The following is a 17,666-nucleotide window of genomic DNA, read 5'->3' on the forward strand; positions in this document are numbered from 1 at the left end:
TTGCACCTAATCTTTGTACAGCATGTCGTGAATGTGTTAAGGAAGTCAGGATTGAATTTGGAAGCCATCAAACACTTCCATGTTTTCCCTTTTTAAAGACTGTTACATGAGTAGTTACACAAGTAAGTATGGTGGCACAAAATAAAACAAATATATAACAACGTAACAAATGTAACAAAATATATTCCATGGTGAAAGTGCTCTTCCGCCATACAATATAGTTCTAATTTTTATCCACTTAAAAAATCCCCACGTTTTATTTTGTGCCACCATACTTACTTGTGTAACTACTCATGTAGCAGACTTTAAATAGGGAAAACATGGAAGTGTTTGGTGGCTTCTAAATTCATCCCTTTTTGGATCCTAAGGAATGAATGGGGCTAGGTTAAATGCTAACACATTCACGACACGCTGTACATAGATTAAGTGCACGCATTGAAAAAATATAGGTATTTATTAATTCATCTAAGTTGAGGTAAGAACATAGTAAAATATCGAAAACGGTGGTGTTTTCCTTTAAAACAACACAAGTAAGTAAACAAATGACAACATTTTTATTTTGGGGGGAACTACACATGTAAATGTAATTGTAACTATTACATACAGCACTACACTCTTGTTTCATCTATTTCTCTATGTACGCACGCCATATAGCAGCCAAAGTTTGAATCTACTTGAAGTTTGAACAGAGTTGACCAATCATTATGTTTTTCAAACCCACTTTCCCATCAGGGATCATATAGTGAGTACCAGCTGGTCTGTGGCGCTGAACTTAACTCAGTCCAGCAGTCGAGTCTAAATTTAGTAGTGCAGTCTGTACCCAGAATAGGCGTCCCAGACCGACCATAGAGCCTGCCAACCTCCACTGACAGACATGCAGCGCATTAGACTGTCAACATCTCTGGTACACTGGGAGCAGTGTCTCTCCACGCTGACAGGCATAACAGAGCCGTTCCTTCTGCGCCACGGGCTGTCAGCGTTCAGACTTCTAACCTGTGGGACATTCCAGTTTTCCAATGACTCGATAGCATGGAGAGCCCGGTTGCTATCCCGGTTTGGAAGCTATGAGTCAATGCTGCTAATTTTGAAGAGTCTAAGATAACTGAAGATACAGTCCCCTGTGTGACAGTCCACTGGGGTGGGTAAAAACATTCTGGCATGCTAAAAATTGAAGCATTACCACCAGACAAGCAATATAACTCCATACGTGTTATATGCACATTTTTCCACATTTCCTGCACAGCGAGATGTGGTTTAAATATAAGTGGAACCACTTTAGCTGGTAGTTGAAAGCATATTACATTTGCATTTTGGCAGACGCTTTCACACTTGCATTACAAGGTATACATTTTGTATCAGCATGTATGTTCCCTGGGTTCAAACTCATAACCTTTCATGCTAACACCATGCTCTGAGCTATACAGCAGAGACAAACTATTGTGATACAAACTCATTCATATACTCATTTATCTGCTTCCATGTAGGGCTGCACGATTCAAGCTAAAATGTGAATCCCGATTTTTTCCATGGGAATTGAGATCCCGATTCTCTCACCCGATTCTCTTTATTTTAACAAAAACATTTATTATGCACTTAACTAAAAAATGTGCTACAGGACTTTCAGTTATAATAACGTTTCTTAAAAGTCTCTTTTTCTTATTTTAGACCCCTTAAAATTTAGAATAATTTAAAATTTGTTAGCTGTTAAATTGCACCTGTGCTTTTTGTACTATCAAACTGGCCAACCTTAAAACTTTAAAAACACTAACGTTAAACCTTTAAAAGACTAAAAGATCAACATTTTGAGGCATCAGAGAGAAACGCAGACATGTAACAATGTTCCCCTCGTGCGAAAAACCCTTTCTAATGGGGAACGCAAAGAGGCCGTTTCTCAATGTGAAGGCTGCAGCCTCTCTGGAGGTCGCATTTCTAAACTGCGCATCATAAAGACTGTCTAATTTCAGAATATTAACAATTAACGTTATAAAGATGACTAATATTTTTAGTTAATAATAAATTGTTGAAGTATGTTAATGACTTGCGAATGTAATGCTCCGTTGACTCAAATGAACCAGGCTTGATGACGTATACAGCCTGCATGCGACCTCCTGAGGTTGCAGCCTTCCGATTTAGAAACGTCCGGAGCCTGAGGTAAATAATTTCCTTGCCTTTTTTCGAAACCAATGTTGTTGCATCTTTACTTTCTCCGTCGCCACCAGGATTTTCCACAGTGACACTCGTTTATCCTCTCTTTTTTGTGAAAATTGCCGCTCCAGATCCACCAAGTAAACAACTGTGTTTAGGTCTGCCGCCTTGTTATACGTCACGCGAGTGACAGCGGAACACCGCAAATGAGATGAGAGAGAGGAGAGAAACGATCGGGTCTGATTGGTGAATGAATAGGGTTTGGTTTTACCCTGTATGAGTGTGTGTTAGCAAGTTTGACTGATATTCTTGGGTTGTTGTAATGTAAATACGTGAACACTTGAACGCAGAAACTGAATACAGGGAAATACTGTAAATGCAAGTGAATCGCCGTCATTTAAAATGAAGATCGCCTATATGTATGAATCGAGATCGTGATTCTTTTTCGATTAATCGTGCAGCCCTACTTCCATGTGTTTGTGACAACAATGCTTCACTGACTGAATAAAAAAATTACATTTAGTACATCGTTTCTATTTATTTTACATTAAATTATGTAATCTGAGGAGTTTAAAACTCCTTTCTATTTGTGTTTGTTTCTTCTGTGACTGCTGTGAGCACAGGTGACGTGCGGCTTACACCCGATTTCTCACAACATACACAGATGACTAGCTGATTTGTCCTTTGTTAATATGAAAATGTGATTTACTCACTTGTGGTTTTATCTAAACTAGATCAACATTTATCTCACGGTGCCAAATGTGCCATGATTAATGTTAAAGGGGACATATCTTTAAAATCAAACTTTTTCCATGTTTAAGTGCTATAATTGGCTCCCCAGTGCTTCTATCAACCTACAAAATGTAAACAAAACAAAAAACATCAACCCAGTAACTTATTTTTTCACATGTTTTGCAGAGAATCCGTTACCAAAACTAGGTCATTGAAATTTGGCTCCCCTTGTGATGTCAGAAGGGGATAATACCACCCCTTAATCTGCACTATCCAACAACAGCATTGCCATTTAGTACAGAGATCAATTTGTCTGAAATAATATAAATTTTATCACTGGTTATTATTGGTTATTATGAGACAAGCCTAATGGTGCATTCCCACCAGCCGCAGTAGAGGCGGCAAAAACGCTCTATTCACACGTAGTTGGACGGCGTGAATTTCTAGTCATTCAAGAGATTCACACGGAAATTGGCATCGTGGGAGGGGCTTCTGCGACTCCACTTAGACTCCGCCACTCCGCTCGCTTCCTGTAATACGTCATTACTACAGCAATGTCCTGATTGGTTAACGCGGCGCGGAAATCCGCCGAAGTTCAGATTTTTCAACTCGCGCGTTTCCTGTGGCAACGCTCAATTCGCGCAGAATGCACCATCCTGCGCCGCCGCAGGATGCCGAATGGCGTCTATGCATTGACATAACATGTAAATCACTCGCGCTTGCCGCGTCTACCGCGTCTGGTGTAAACGCAGCATAAAACTTCCTATCCTAACTTTTTTAAAGGGACAAACATCAGTGCAGAAAGAAACTAATTTACTGGGGCTTTGAAAAAACAGAGATGCAAGGAGCAGAATTTTTTTTTCAAAAAAATGTAATTTCTTAAAAATCTGCACACTATTTCCTGGGTAAGACACTAAACATAAGTAGTTCAGTAGAAAATTCAATTCCACAAATCTGATTGGACGAGAAGTTAATAGACCAGAAGAGCACAGGCTTTGTGTTATTGTAACACTAGGCCACAGCAAACGGTGAAACAACAACAAAACAATTCCATTTCCTCAAACACCACACGGCAGAGGTGCGTAATCACACAAGCTAAATCGTCCTCTCAATGTCACTCAAATTGTCCCAAACTTGTTACTGTTAATACCAATATATATATATATATATATATATATATATATATATATATATATATATATATATACATATATCAAATTCCCAACAAAGGCTTAGTTTGTAGCTAGCAACATCTTAAAACAGCAGCGCTAAAACAGACACTTTTTGGAAAGCTATTTTTTCTTAATTATTTGCATATTTTCAATCGCACAATGAAATGTTTAAAAGCAATATGACACTTATGCCATTATGGCTGTTTATCAGCAAGTTATGACTATATACCAAAATACGACCATAACGAATATCTCATGCTTTCATCACATGACTTATACCAACATCTACTGAATAATATTAAGCAAAGCATGACGTGATATGTAGAAAGTGCTGGCACATAAACCAAAAAAAGACAGAATAGAAATTGACATCTGTGCATCTCAAAGCATAGAGTATAATGCTGAAGGCACATCACCTGCTGCATTCCTGCTACCTACCCAACCTGTAAAATTGACCTTTCATGATGCAAAACATATGCAAACTTTTTACATCGAGGTCAAAGTAACGCATTTTTGTGTTGAGTAACAGTTATGTAACAGTAAGTAGACACTATCTGCAAACATCCTCTATATCAGTTCTTACCTGTTGCTGAGGATACTGCATCCCTCCCATGCCGACCTGGCCACGCCCCTGCATTCCCATTGGGTATCGATGAGAGGTGGGTGATCCGTACGGCTGTCCCGGATAAGCTCCGCCTGGCTGAGAATAGGCACTGTTGCCCATTCCATACATCTGAGAACGCTTCATGGCCATCGGATCCATAGGTGCCACCTATAGAAGAAGGTCTACACTTTAGCATGACAAAATAGCGGTATGAAAACATTTGTGAAACAACTTCTATGCCTGACCAGCTTGGAATACAAATAGCAATCATAAGACACCGCGGTTCAGTAAATGGAGAGATTTAGGGCAACGTGCCATCAACTGAAGGGGCTTGGGGGGTCAGGTTTACTCTCGAGTGTCTCATCTATGCCAGAAAGACTGAAAGCCATCCAAGCTAATCTTCTCATGTCACTGCCAAATTCAGGCCAATTGAAGCGCCACTTACAGAAAATGTGACCAATTTCCAAAAGCCTGGGAGTGCTCTATAAATGAACGGTTTGAGCGTCAGCGGTCACGCAAGAATGCTTTGCACACACACACACACTTTCACTGACTATTTTGTCAAATTAGAGATACTTGGGGAGACTTGTTCTAGTTTTGAGTAAAATTGGTTGTGTACTAATAGGTCATACAGTTTCCAGGGTATTCTTAGGTAAGATGCAAGTCTGCTATGACGTACTACTACTATTATTGTCATTATTATATAAGAATCAGAAGCATCCTCTTTTAATGTACTCCTAACACACGCCATTGATGCTCTATGATCAAGGCCATCATCGAATTAAAAGGCAGGGTGCGTTATACCGTAAATATATGTGCAGTAGTGTGACTATATTCACAATAAGTTCATATTAAGCAGTTATTAACTACCTCTTTGTTCTCAATTTGATTTCACCATTTGGTCTTAACTCAGAACCTCTGTGCAAACTAGGGCTGCACAATATATCGTTTCAGCATCGACAACGCAATGTGCGGCATGCACATGTGCAACAGTCACATAGCTGAAAATTTTTTCGAAAGGAAAACTACTTCAGATGCCTTTGCCAGTGTTAAACTATATGAGATGAGAAATCTGTGAGCTATAAAAAAAAATGCAAGGCCAGAGATAAAACCTCTTAAACAAATCTTTTCAAGTCATCTGGCAAAGTCATCCAGTATGAAAAGCAAAACACTGCAATATATTGCAATATGCCACAATAAATGTGTGTTTATGTGTGCATTTATATCTATAGTATAGTTTACATTTGAATAAAAAATTAAGAGTTTGGTTCCAAAACGTGAAAAACGGCATTTAAATAAAAATATATATATAGGTACCACCAAAATCAGTATCTGGTCAGTATTAAAAGGTAAATTCTTCAATTTAAGCAAAATCTGATTTACGCTGTGATATTTTGTCATCTTTTCTCCATTTTTTCTAAACTACGACAAACGCCAGTCCTCCTTCTCTGCAGAATGCAATAAATCCGCTTAACCAATCACAGCGCACCACTCCACGCATTGTAAACAATAAAGGCGGCGCTTTGAACACACAGAATCCTAGTTTTCCTCATCTACTTTGTACTTCGTGATCAACAAACAAACAAAAACAAAATAGTAATTGACATAGTAATTGGTGGTTGTCTGTGGCAGGGAAGAAACGTAAGCCATCAAAATCTAATAATTTACGTGTGAGGCACTCGGGCAAAGACAAAATGTCGCCTGTTGCTTGTTCTCACTCGATAGCATCAAGCTTCCGTCATGCTAACACATTGACCCCAGGGGATCTTATGAAAAACTTTACATTATTTTTAAGTCAACGAAAATCGAGCAGGAACAAAACATTTTACAGCTGATTGCTGTCAAAAAAGTTCAGTGACGTCCCAAGGATGACAGCCGCAATGTCAGTGTTAAGTGTTCTTAATATGAAAAAGTAAGTGTTTTGATTCATGCCATTAATGTTTATTTTTTTAATCAGTGTATACCACTAGTCAACTAAATGAATATAACATGGCAAATATGAATACACATTTATATATTGATTCAATAGATTTATAGCATTTAAAAAAAAACTTGACATGGATTTATTGCATTTTGCAGAAAAAAAATCATCAGTTTTTATAATAAATCTTTCAAAAATCCAATTATGGATTAGAATTTTTAATGTTATTATAACCTAAAGATGCTATGTGAAAGTTTGTAACAGAAAATAGTGATGTTCATCTTGTCACTTTCTTGGAACACATTTTTACCCAAATGAGTTCAAATGGATTTATTGCGTTTTGGAACGAAACTCTTCAAATATATATACAGTTTGGGAACAAGTGCAAGATAGAAGAGATACAGCCTAAAAAATAGTATATTTTGATATGTGAATAAGTTTTGTGAAACTATATGAAAATGAATGCAAATAAAATTAGGTTAACAGCTCAGATTTTATTATTAAATGGAAAGTTCACCCAAAAATGAAAAGCACACAGCTGCCATAACCATTGACTTCCGTCGTAAGAGAACAAATATTATGTAAGTATTGTGATAAATGAAGAAGATATTTAGATAAAGGATGTAGACGATACCCACTGAATTGCATCAGGTTTGTTTTTCCTACTATGAAAGTCAATGGTTACAATCAGTGTGCTTACCATCATTTATTAAAATATCTTCTTTCATGTTCATCAGAAAAAAAAGAAATTCATACAGATTCAGAACAACGAGGATGAGAAAATGATCACAGACTTTTTGGGTGAACTCTCCCTTTAAAACCCCTAACTTAAATTTTACATGAGTGTAAATGCCAAAATTACATACAAGTAGTTTTTAAGGCAAAATATAAGCAAGGTGATGTTATTCAGTCGGTCTGTTATTGCATATTATTATTTTTAATCGAGGTCTTAATATACTAGTCAACATCTAAAGTGGATTAAAAACGTTCATCAAATTTGTCCTAAAACAAGAACGGGTATTGGTTTTAAGACAACTTTTAGGACTTCAAATGTTGACTAGTGTATATTGTACATTTTAGTAAGGCTGGAACAATATATTGACCAATCAGAAGCCACGACACAAATTTACAAAATACCGTTATGAGGCGAGCATTACACTTTTATTAAATTTTTTAATGGAGATAATAGCAAAAAACACAGAAGTAAGGACACTTGGCATTTCAGAATTAATTGTAGGCAAAACAGTAAATCTATTTAATTACTGACTACATTAACCTTTATTATCAACTTTGTTTATCTGAGGTGTGAAGGCATTAAATGTAAAATGCATCTTGCCACGTGAGCTCCAAAACTCTTTTAGTGTCTCCTACTAGATTTCTCAGGAATGAATGGAGTGCATAAGGGGTATCAGGTGTCTTGGCATGCGTTCCAGTCATGTTGTGTGGGCAAGCCCTGGAATTACCCGAAGCAATAGAGAGCAAATGTTCCTCATGTGCCACTATGAAAGCACATGGCTAATCTGCATGTGTGAAGGTCAGGACCGTTCATCCATACACAGAAGGGCCTGCGGCCAAAACTCATCTCATCACAATAAGACGCAGAAGTGGAGACACCTCAAAGGCAAGCAGCCTTTTGTATTCTGGGTGCATATTATCATATGCAAATATATTCAGCTGCTTTCCTTCTAAAACTGTAAGGGCGAGGAGTAAGAAAAACAGTACCTCAGACAGTTGGGCAGACATATTTAAGGTTTGTAAAATTCATAGTTATATCTCCACCTGGACAGCTTTATATTTACATATTAAAACCTACTGAGCTGTCTATCTATACTGCGTTCAGTTTCAAAACTGACAGCATTTTTAGGGTGTAAACCATTTTTGGCCATCATAATTTTGTCTATTGAAACACATCCCTATCTAGACAGCATTTACTTATTATTATGATATGCTCTGCATACAAACCCACCATTGTCTTATTATTATGCTACATCTTTATTTCGTAATGAATTATGTGCAGACGAGTCGCAATTGACCTAACAAAAATAAACAATAGCGATCGACAATGTCTAAACCTTTGCCATACAATGAAAACAAAATAAATGTATCTATAAAATCCAACATTCCCTTTATTTCCGCGACGCCGCCGTCTGATATTGCGAATCGAACGCGCTAGTTGAGAATTTCCCAGAGCAGTATCCACCTTTATTTATTCGTACCAAACTGATTTTCTCATTGACAGCTGCTTATTTATTCACAAACACAACAAAAAATGTTACACTATTATATTGTGCAAGAATACAACCCGCCCCGCGCATCTGACCGCGGTAACGTGCAGCTATCGGGGGCAGAAATGAAGTCTGGCTCAGCGCAGGCTAACGCATGCTAACACCGTTAGCACAGTCACCTTGGGCAGAACTTGACACGTTCTTCCGTCTGTACACAAATAACACACAAGTCCCAAAACATCAGGTGATAACGAAAGGGTATTTTATTTTAAAGTCATTGTTCGCTTGCATTAAATAATATAAATATGCCCCGCTGTCTATGCTAATATTGTGAGTAGCATCAGGCCACAGTTAACGTTAGACCTGCCTGAGAAACTTGATACACATGCGCGCTAAAACGGACGAATACGTTCACCTGAGCTCTGCCGTTGCCGTTATTTCCAGGGCTCATGGCCGGGTGGCTCCTTTGCTGTGTTCCCCAGCTGTGACCGGCAGCGGGGCTATACGGTGAGCCCATGTCTTTCCCTAGATCCATAGCGCTCTGCTGTTGCTGCTGCTGCGGGTAATCTTGATAACCGCTGCCATATCCCCGCATCATCGGACTCGGGGACGTCAGAAGCTGGTTAAGGGTGGGTGTAGCTCCGGACGGGTGCTGTTGATTCTGTGCTTGATACCTCTGAAAGCCGCCGACATTGGAACCGGGAGCCGGGGCGGTAGAGGCCACGGCAGTCTTGCCATGACTAGCAGCAGCGGTAGGCGAGTTGGTACCTGGGCCCATCATGTTCCCCTGGCGTGACGGGCTCATCATACCGTATCCAGCCCCACCGTACCCCGGCCGGTAGTTGGGATAGTGGTTGTACGGGTTGTTGTGGTACCCTTCGTGGGAGTTTTGCACTTGATCCATGTTGCCCTGCGCCGAATGCATTAAAGCCGTCCCAGGGCTTTGTTGTCCGCCATGTTGATCAAAGCAAGGCCCTCCTCTTCCATTCCCGTAATACCCAGCAAACACAAAACGTTTTTACAACGTTTCACAACGTTGTATTTTGGTTGTAATTAGGTAATGTTGCAGCACAACGTTTTAAAAACGTTTTAAAAACGTCACCCTAAATTTTAAAAAACAATGTAACCAAAAAAAGACGTTTTTAATACGTTGTAAAGACACCTAATTAGTACGTTTTTTTAGGTAGTAAAAAAACGTAAATATCACGTCTGTTTACTACGAAAACAAAACCAGACCAAAATGAACCATTTTTGAGACGTTTTATTTAGGTGTTAAAATAACGTAATCATAACGTTGGAATAAAACGTAAATATCACGTCCGTTTACTACGAAAATAAAACCAGACCAAAATAAACCATTTTTGAGACGTTTTATTTAGGTGTTAAAATAACGTAATCATAACGTTGGAATAAAACGTAAATATCACGTCCGTTTACTACGAAAATAAAACCAGACCAAAATAAACCATTTTTGAGACGTTTTATTTAGGTGTTAAAATAACGTAATCATAACGTTGGAATAAAACGTAAATATCACGTCCGTTTACTACGAAAATAAAACCAGACCAAAATAAACCATTTGTAGGACGTTTTATTTAGGTGTTAAAATAACGTAAGTATAACGTTGGAATAAAACGTAAATACCACGTCCGTTTACAACGAAAATAAAACCAGACCAAAATAAACCATTTGTGAGACGTTTTATTTAGGTGTCAAAATAACGTTATCATAACGTTGGAATAAAACGTAAACATAACGTCCGTTTACTACGCAAACAAAACCAAATCAAAATGCAATGTTTTTTTTGCAACGTTTTGTTTAGGCATGACTGGGTTGGTAGGCATTTTGCTGGTGGGCCGACGCACTTTGGGGGCCGATACGGCATTGATTTTTGCCAAAGACTGCTCCATCATGCAGGGCCAGCGGCTTGCCTTCTGTTGATCACAAACGCGCCACAGACGCAATAGCTGCTCCGCTTAAAATATCGCTTTACCCTCTCTATCCATCCCTCTCTCTCAAAATGGGAAGACCAAAGCGCAAAGGTGGTGCTAAAAAGTTGCACAGTTCCCACTCGCAGCTTTTAGATATAACATAACATATACTTCTCTTCTTTAGAGTTCATTTGTGTTATTTTAATGCCGTGGGCGCATTATTGATGCGATAAAGCAACTTTAATACGCGAGCGTGCATTGCATACCCTGCTTAAAATACAGCTAAACCAGCACCAAACCAGCATGGAAATGATGCGGGTCTATGCTGATTTTTTCAGCAGGGTATGTGCAGTGGGATTTCCTTCACTCTCACACAAATCTCGTTGAGCAGCTACATTATACAACTCTGAACTGGCTCAGCTCAGATTTTGCGTGTGCTTGCTTATACTTAAGTCCTTATAAAGTCCAGATATATTTTTATTTAGCTAAACTGACAGAAGTGCAAACATTACAGATAACCCCATAACACTTGTAACACTTGCTGGAAAATTCTATTTAAAAATAATGAAATACTATTCTATCTACATGCTAGATGTGAATGTTTTTGTTTATATAGGGTAAAACGATAGAATCACGCACATCCAAGTTAAATGCGGGTGCAGGATCAAATCAATGAATAAGTAACAAAAAAGAGAAGGATCCGCACACCAAACAGCTCCCTTTCATAAATTTATTAGGAGTGACGTTTCGGGTCTCTACAAGGACTGAGGAAGGGTTGTAGAGACCCGAAACGTCACTCCTAATAAATGTTTTTGTTTATAACAGATATCCACATACTGTAGCGATCCACATACTGATGTCTCCCTCATAAGCATCCTTGGATCACTGCATATAAATAGCTTAAGTATTTTTGAAAGGGCCACACACACACAATTTTTTTTTATAATTGTCAATTATGTGATATTGTATTTACAGTTCATTTTAATTAATGAAATTTACATTTGTTTTCTTTCATTATCTTGTAAACTTATGGATTAGTTGTAACACTGTGTTACTTTAACTTTTCTTTTTAAAGAAAAGTTTTCAAGTTGGGTAGTTGTAGGAATTGGATTTGGTGACTTACACACCCAACTCAGAAATGGAAAAACAACATGTGCATATGTCTCCATAAACGTTGAGCAGTAAAGGAATAGTTCTCCCAAAAATGAAAATTCTGTCATCATTTACTCACTCTCATGTTGCTACAACCCGGTATAAATGTATTTGTTCTGATGAACACAATGTAAGATATTTTGAGGAATGTTTGTAATTTAACTGTTAATAAGCCCCATTCACTTCCATAGTAGGACAAAAGTATACTATATAAGTAAATGTTGCTCCCGAACGGTTAAATTACGAACATCCTCAAATTCATGTTCATTAGAGCAAATACATTTATACAGGTTTAGAATCTTAGGATTAGAATAAAATACTAGCGTAATAGCTAAAAAAAAGTTAAATAAAAAGATTAAATAAACAGATTAAATTATCCTACATGACAAGAACAACCAAAAGTTTTAAATTCACAATTTAATAATAATTTAATGCGATTTAAATTGTTTATGTAGTTTTCTAAGATGTTTATTTATGTAAATGCTGTGTGTGTGTTCTGCGGGTGCTGCCCCTTTAAATCCGTTGAAGTGAAGTCAGTTACCATGGAAACGAGGCTACAAGGAACAACAGAAAGCGGCAAAGCTCCGTGTCTCTATGGTTTTCTTCACTTTTTCAGGTAAGTTTTGTCCCTCAAATTACAAAAATAATACAAACAACTGTGGTTAACACCTACTTGATACGCTTTTGTTCAATATTTACCTCATTGAAATGGCTTGTGTCTTCGAGAAAAGTCCGTTAGCATTTCCGTTAGCATGGTGCTAGCGCTATAGTTTTAGCGCTTGTTTATGAAAGTTTGGGCGATTGAGAACATCTAAATGTGTCGATGGGAGGTTTTAAAAGCGTTGTAAAGGGTGTCAATGCATTATTGGAAGTATGTTAATTTGTTTAACCTAAAATATGCGATGTACTCACAGTCTATGGATGTACGGTTACGTTAGGCAGTAGCAACTTAACATGGGGCGTCAAAATTAGCTGAAAGTATTACAAGGTTTTATCGTAAATCAGTACAGATAAAAAGTTGTTCTCTGATTTCAGGAGTGACAAAATAACCCCTCTATAATAGAATATAAGCTCAAGATTTCTGCATTTTCGAATGGAGCTGCTGACAGAGATGTTTAAAAAGCTCATTCAATCACTTCATATGCACTTCCCAACGTAATCTTGCATCTTGTTATTTTCCTTTAAAAATGTATTACAGTTATTTAAAGAAGGTTTTGACAAACGTGAGTGACACTGTGCAATATATAATAAATAAGTAAACCTAAAAACATAAAATTCAGATATTTTTTGTGTATTCTATTTTTTGTATACCATCCTTTTTAACGTTTCAACTCTACTCTTGCTGGTTTCCTTTTGTACTGCATCCTAAATATTGTTTGCTCTGTGACAAGTTGCATGTTATGTTTGTAGATTTGTCCATGCTGATGGCCATGCAGCAGAGTTCAAGCAAACCTGTCAGAAAACATCTCTAAGGGGCTATGTATGAACCATATGGCTAGTAAGTAAGACCTCAAACTTAAACACTACTGTTCAAAAGGCTGTGATTTATTTATTTGACAAAAATACAGTGAAAACAGAAATGTTGTGAAATTATCACAATGTAGATTATCTGTTTTCTTTGTAAATATGCAGTTAAGTGTAATTTCTGTGATGCAAAACAAAATATTTACTCTCACTTCTAACAAACAGAAGTGCAACTTACCATTTTAGGGGAACTCTAAAATATTTATTAACACAACAAACAACATTGATAATAATTGAAAATGTTTCTTGAGCATCAAATCAGCGTATTAGAATGAACTCTGATAGATTATGTGACACTGAAGACTGGAGTAATGATGCTGAAAATTCAACATTAATCTCAGGAATAAATTACAACTTACAATATTTTCATATATACATCATATTCAATATTCAATATTTACATCATCAAAGACTGCACACACCCAGCATACACCCTCTTTAACCTTCTCCCTTCTGGCAGGCGCTACAGATCCCTGCGCACCAAAACAACCAGACATAAGAACAGCTTCTTTCCCTCTGCCATAACTGTTCTAAACTGCAGCTAATTGGCGTCAGCCGCTCTATGTCCATTCACCACAGTACATACTTATAATCCTATATACATCTTGCACTCATTACATACACACATATTTACTGTATATTTGTATATCTTATTTGTGGATAATGTTAATAGGGTGACATGTGCCTATATGTATATTGTTGTCTATTTTGTACAGTTTGTGTCTTATCATTATTGTTCTGTATATTGTTCTGGTATATTGGGTGTTCTACTATCGTATTATACGTCTAAATGTTAAAGTATAGAGAGTATTTACAATCTACCGGAAACAAATTCCTTGTATATGTGTATACTTGGCCAAATAAACTGATTCTGATTCTGATTCTGATATAATAAAAGACATTAAAAAAATCTGAACCTAAACCTTTGAATGGCATTGTAAATTATAGTTATGATGGCTTGTTCCTCCAACTTAATGATACTATTGCATATGTAGTTTGTTCCATAGAGACTGTCTCGGTTCCACAAATAATGAGGAAAAATTTACTAAGGAATCCAGAAAAAATCAGATTGTGATTTGAACCAGATAATTGCTTAATAAGGTCACAAAATTATTGGTAGTACCCAGGATGTCAAAGACCACAAAAGGTGGCAGAGCTTTTTCACATTTTACTCCCAAACTCTTCCAGTGTAAATCTAGAAAAAGTCCTACCTTTTTAGCCAAGCATTCACATAACACATTTTATAACATTGTTCTTAAGTAATGAAAAGTATTAAACAAGTGCACATGATCATATTTTGCTTGAAATAATATGAACAGCAGCTATGGTAATCCTTTTGCTTTCCTGTTTTTATCTATCAGGATACCCATACAAGTTACAGAAGCTCCAGTATGGATCCAGCCTCACTTGTAAAGACTTCAGATGACGCCTACACTCTCAGAGACTTCAGATGATGGCAACTAGATGGACATACAAAACTGCCAAACATTATATATATATATTGCACTCACTGCCTCAAAGCATAGGTTTGCAGATTTTCAACCCACGTTATATTTTTACAATAAATTGGGGTATTTGAATAGACAATGTTAACGCTTTTTTTTCTTGAGTTAAACTTAAATTCCCAATTAGTTCTTGACAATACTCTGCCAGATGACAGATTTCATATTACAGACATTGGAACAATACAAAGTGGGTTGGAAATCTGTAAACTTCCTTTATAATCATAATTGTCTGTTTAACTGAGCATGACTTGAAACACATGCCTTGTATTATCTTAGAGCTAAATGATTGCTGTATTAGCATTACTTCGTTACTTAATGAGATTAATGCGTATCCCTAGTTTCACAGACAAGTCTTAAGCCTATAGTCCTAGACTAAGACACATGTTTGAGCTGTCTCAATTGAAAAGAACTTTCAATGCGAGATTTTAAAATAAACCAGTGCCAGTGATTTGTCTTAAGATAGACACCAGTAACAATTTTTTTCTAAGGAATGTTTATTAAAGATGCTTAAACATCTTAATTTAACTAAGGCATAGTCTAGTAGCTTTAGCTAAGCCGTGTCTGTGAAACCAGGCCTTTATACATTTTCTTAATGCATTAAGATATGTAAGTTGAATTAAAAGATTAAATTCGGTTTAAACTTTATTGGTAAAACATACCAAGCAGATTAGCCCAGAAAATAAACCAAATGTGTTAAATTACAGTTTGCTGGACTATTGTATGAATTTAATAATTATTAAAATCCTCATACTTGTTTGACAAATTAATATATCATTATTGAGAACTGAGATAGGTGGTATTATTAAATATTTGGTTTAACACCTTACAATGATTTTAATTACCATGCAAAGTGTTACATTTCTTTGGCATATTGTTTAGTTTTGTTTTGTTTTTAGTAAACGTTTCCAGTGTTTGTATACAATTATTTTAACTTGATATATCTGTTATGGCGTCTTTGACAAGCTATTAAACTTTTTTTTTTTTTTTTGTACATTATTTCATTGTTCATAATATATATGTTTGTCAGTTAGACGTTTTGTCATATTAGGTTGCATTAAATTAAATCCTTGTAGGTCTTAGCATAAGATATTTTCTCCAGTGATTTGTCAGTGTAGCTAACGGGTCCTTAGAAGAATTGTGTTAAACATGAGTTCAAAGCCTATTGGAAATCTACTACATATTTTGCGGAACCTACAGTTCAAGTCTACCTCCAGAAGGATTGAGAGCTCTCAGGTTTGATGATTAACGCGTTCTTTCTGTAAACGCCCAACGCGTTTCGGCACGTGCAACATGAGAGGTATTTATAACGTTTTTTTCACGTTGTGAAAAGGTTGTGATAACGTTATTTTCCGACGTATTTAATACGACCAAATGTCGGGTTTTTTTAACGTTATAAATACGTATTTTTACAACGTTGCAAAAACGTTTATATTACGTTATCAAAACGTTTTTGCAACGTTGTGAAAATACGTATTTATAACGTTCAAAAAACCCGACATTTGGTCGTATTAAATACGTCGGAAAATAACGTTATCAAAACTTGTTCACAACGTGAAAAAAACGTTTTTATAACGTTTTTGTGTTTGCTGGGTAATGATTAAACTCAGAAACCGAGCTGTTCCCGCTTTGTGACGCGTTAACGCCGCTCCTGCTGCTGCTGTTGTTGTTATTGTTGTTAGTCGTCGGTCCGAAGTTGGAGCGCTCGTACTTGCTGCCCATCCGATCCCCCCCGAATGTGGACGACCGAGCCTCCTCGTCGCTTGTATTCAGCAAACGCGCGTGCTTTGGCTCCTCCAAAGCGTTTTCCTTGCCTCCATGCTGTCGATTCGCGGGATCTCCGCGCACGGGTGTCGTGGTGGTGGTGTTGTTGATGATGATGTTGTTGTTGTGGTGGTGAACGGCTCGCGGCTGGTGCTGTGGCTGCTGATGGAGTGCTTGCGACTGTTGCTGTGGAGGTGTGCGATGATGAGGCGAAGGAGGGGGATCTCCGCTTCCAACATTTTTCACTTGGTGATTCGCCACCAGACCCGTTTCCATGCTTGATCTCGGGCTTAAATAGAAAGAAAGCGATGTCGGTTTATTTCCAGCGCCTGTGACTGAGATTATAGTCGCTTTAGATCCCGGTGCCCATCTACATTATTCATTCTGCATCGTCTCCTGCATCGTGCGTTGCCCCACATCACACAGATTCATCATTGAATGGCACCAGATAGATTTTAGCTTGTGGTACGTGGATGGAGCTTGTGTCACCCCGTCCTGTCTATAGATGCTTCAGTGACGTGCAAGCTGTGAATAATAACCAAAGCATTAAAACAAGTGTACAGTATATGGCTTTAACATAAGTTTAATGGGCACTGTCGGCACACTACATTAATTAAAATGAGGTAGTTTGCAATAGCAAAGTCTCCATTCCCACAGAGTCAACGTTATGGTGTGTTGATGTAAATAAGACCCCTAGAGGAGCCCCTGTACTCCAGCAGGCATGGCATTATCAAACATCTCCTCCAGCTCTTCTGCACAGAGTCTGCTGGAAAACATGGACTGGGATTCATACATTCACACATTTTTAGCCACCAGACCTATTTTCAAATATGTATATAATTTAAGTTTATATATTAAATAATAAACACGATGGAGTATCCCGGACAGGGAGGACTAATAAGGATATTTAAGTCATTTTTAAAAAGATAATTTATAAATAAACACTAGTGTGCATCTTGAGACACAACACTCGCACTGATATATTTTAAGATGT

At 37.3% G+C, this 17,666-nt stretch overlaps 1 protein-coding gene and 1 long non-coding RNA gene across 7 annotated transcripts in view; one reads left to right on the forward strand and one right to left on the reverse strand.

Annotated features, from left to right (window-relative positions):
* The window catches only part of arid1b (AT-rich interactive domain 1B), a 104,545-nt gene extending 87,462 nt beyond the window's left edge, over positions 1–17,083 (reverse strand). For 4 of the 6 annotated variants that reach the window (XM_065268769.1, XM_065268767.1, XM_065268768.1 and 1 more), the window contains exons 1-2: positions 9,215–9,806; positions 4,633–4,821 (exon numbers count right to left, since the gene is read on the reverse strand). In XM_065268769.1, the coding sequence (XP_065124841.1) occupies positions 4,633–4,821; positions 9,215–9,724 (699 nt within the window). In that variant the 5' untranslated portion in view covers positions 9,725–9,806. Of the gene's footprint in view, positions 1–4,632; positions 4,822–9,214; positions 9,807–16,504 lie in introns of those variants that run through there. The other 2 variants (XM_065268772.2, XM_065268771.2) reach the window with 1 other exon arrangement.
* Positions 12,372–15,847, forward strand: LOC135750034 (uncharacterized). Its single transcript, XR_010532552.2, has 3 exons — positions 12,372–12,498; positions 13,293–13,380; positions 14,768–15,847. It is a non-coding gene; the product is annotated as an uncharacterized lncRNA (long non-coding RNA).
* Positions 17,084–17,666: the final 583 nt, after the last annotated feature.

The sequence above is a fragment of the Paramisgurnus dabryanus genome, chromosome 12, assembly GCF_030506205.2.
Source record: "Paramisgurnus dabryanus chromosome 12, PD_genome_1.1, whole genome shotgun sequence".
NCBI classification, from domain to species: domain Eukaryota; kingdom Metazoa; phylum Chordata; class Actinopteri; order Cypriniformes; family Cobitidae; genus Paramisgurnus; species Paramisgurnus dabryanus.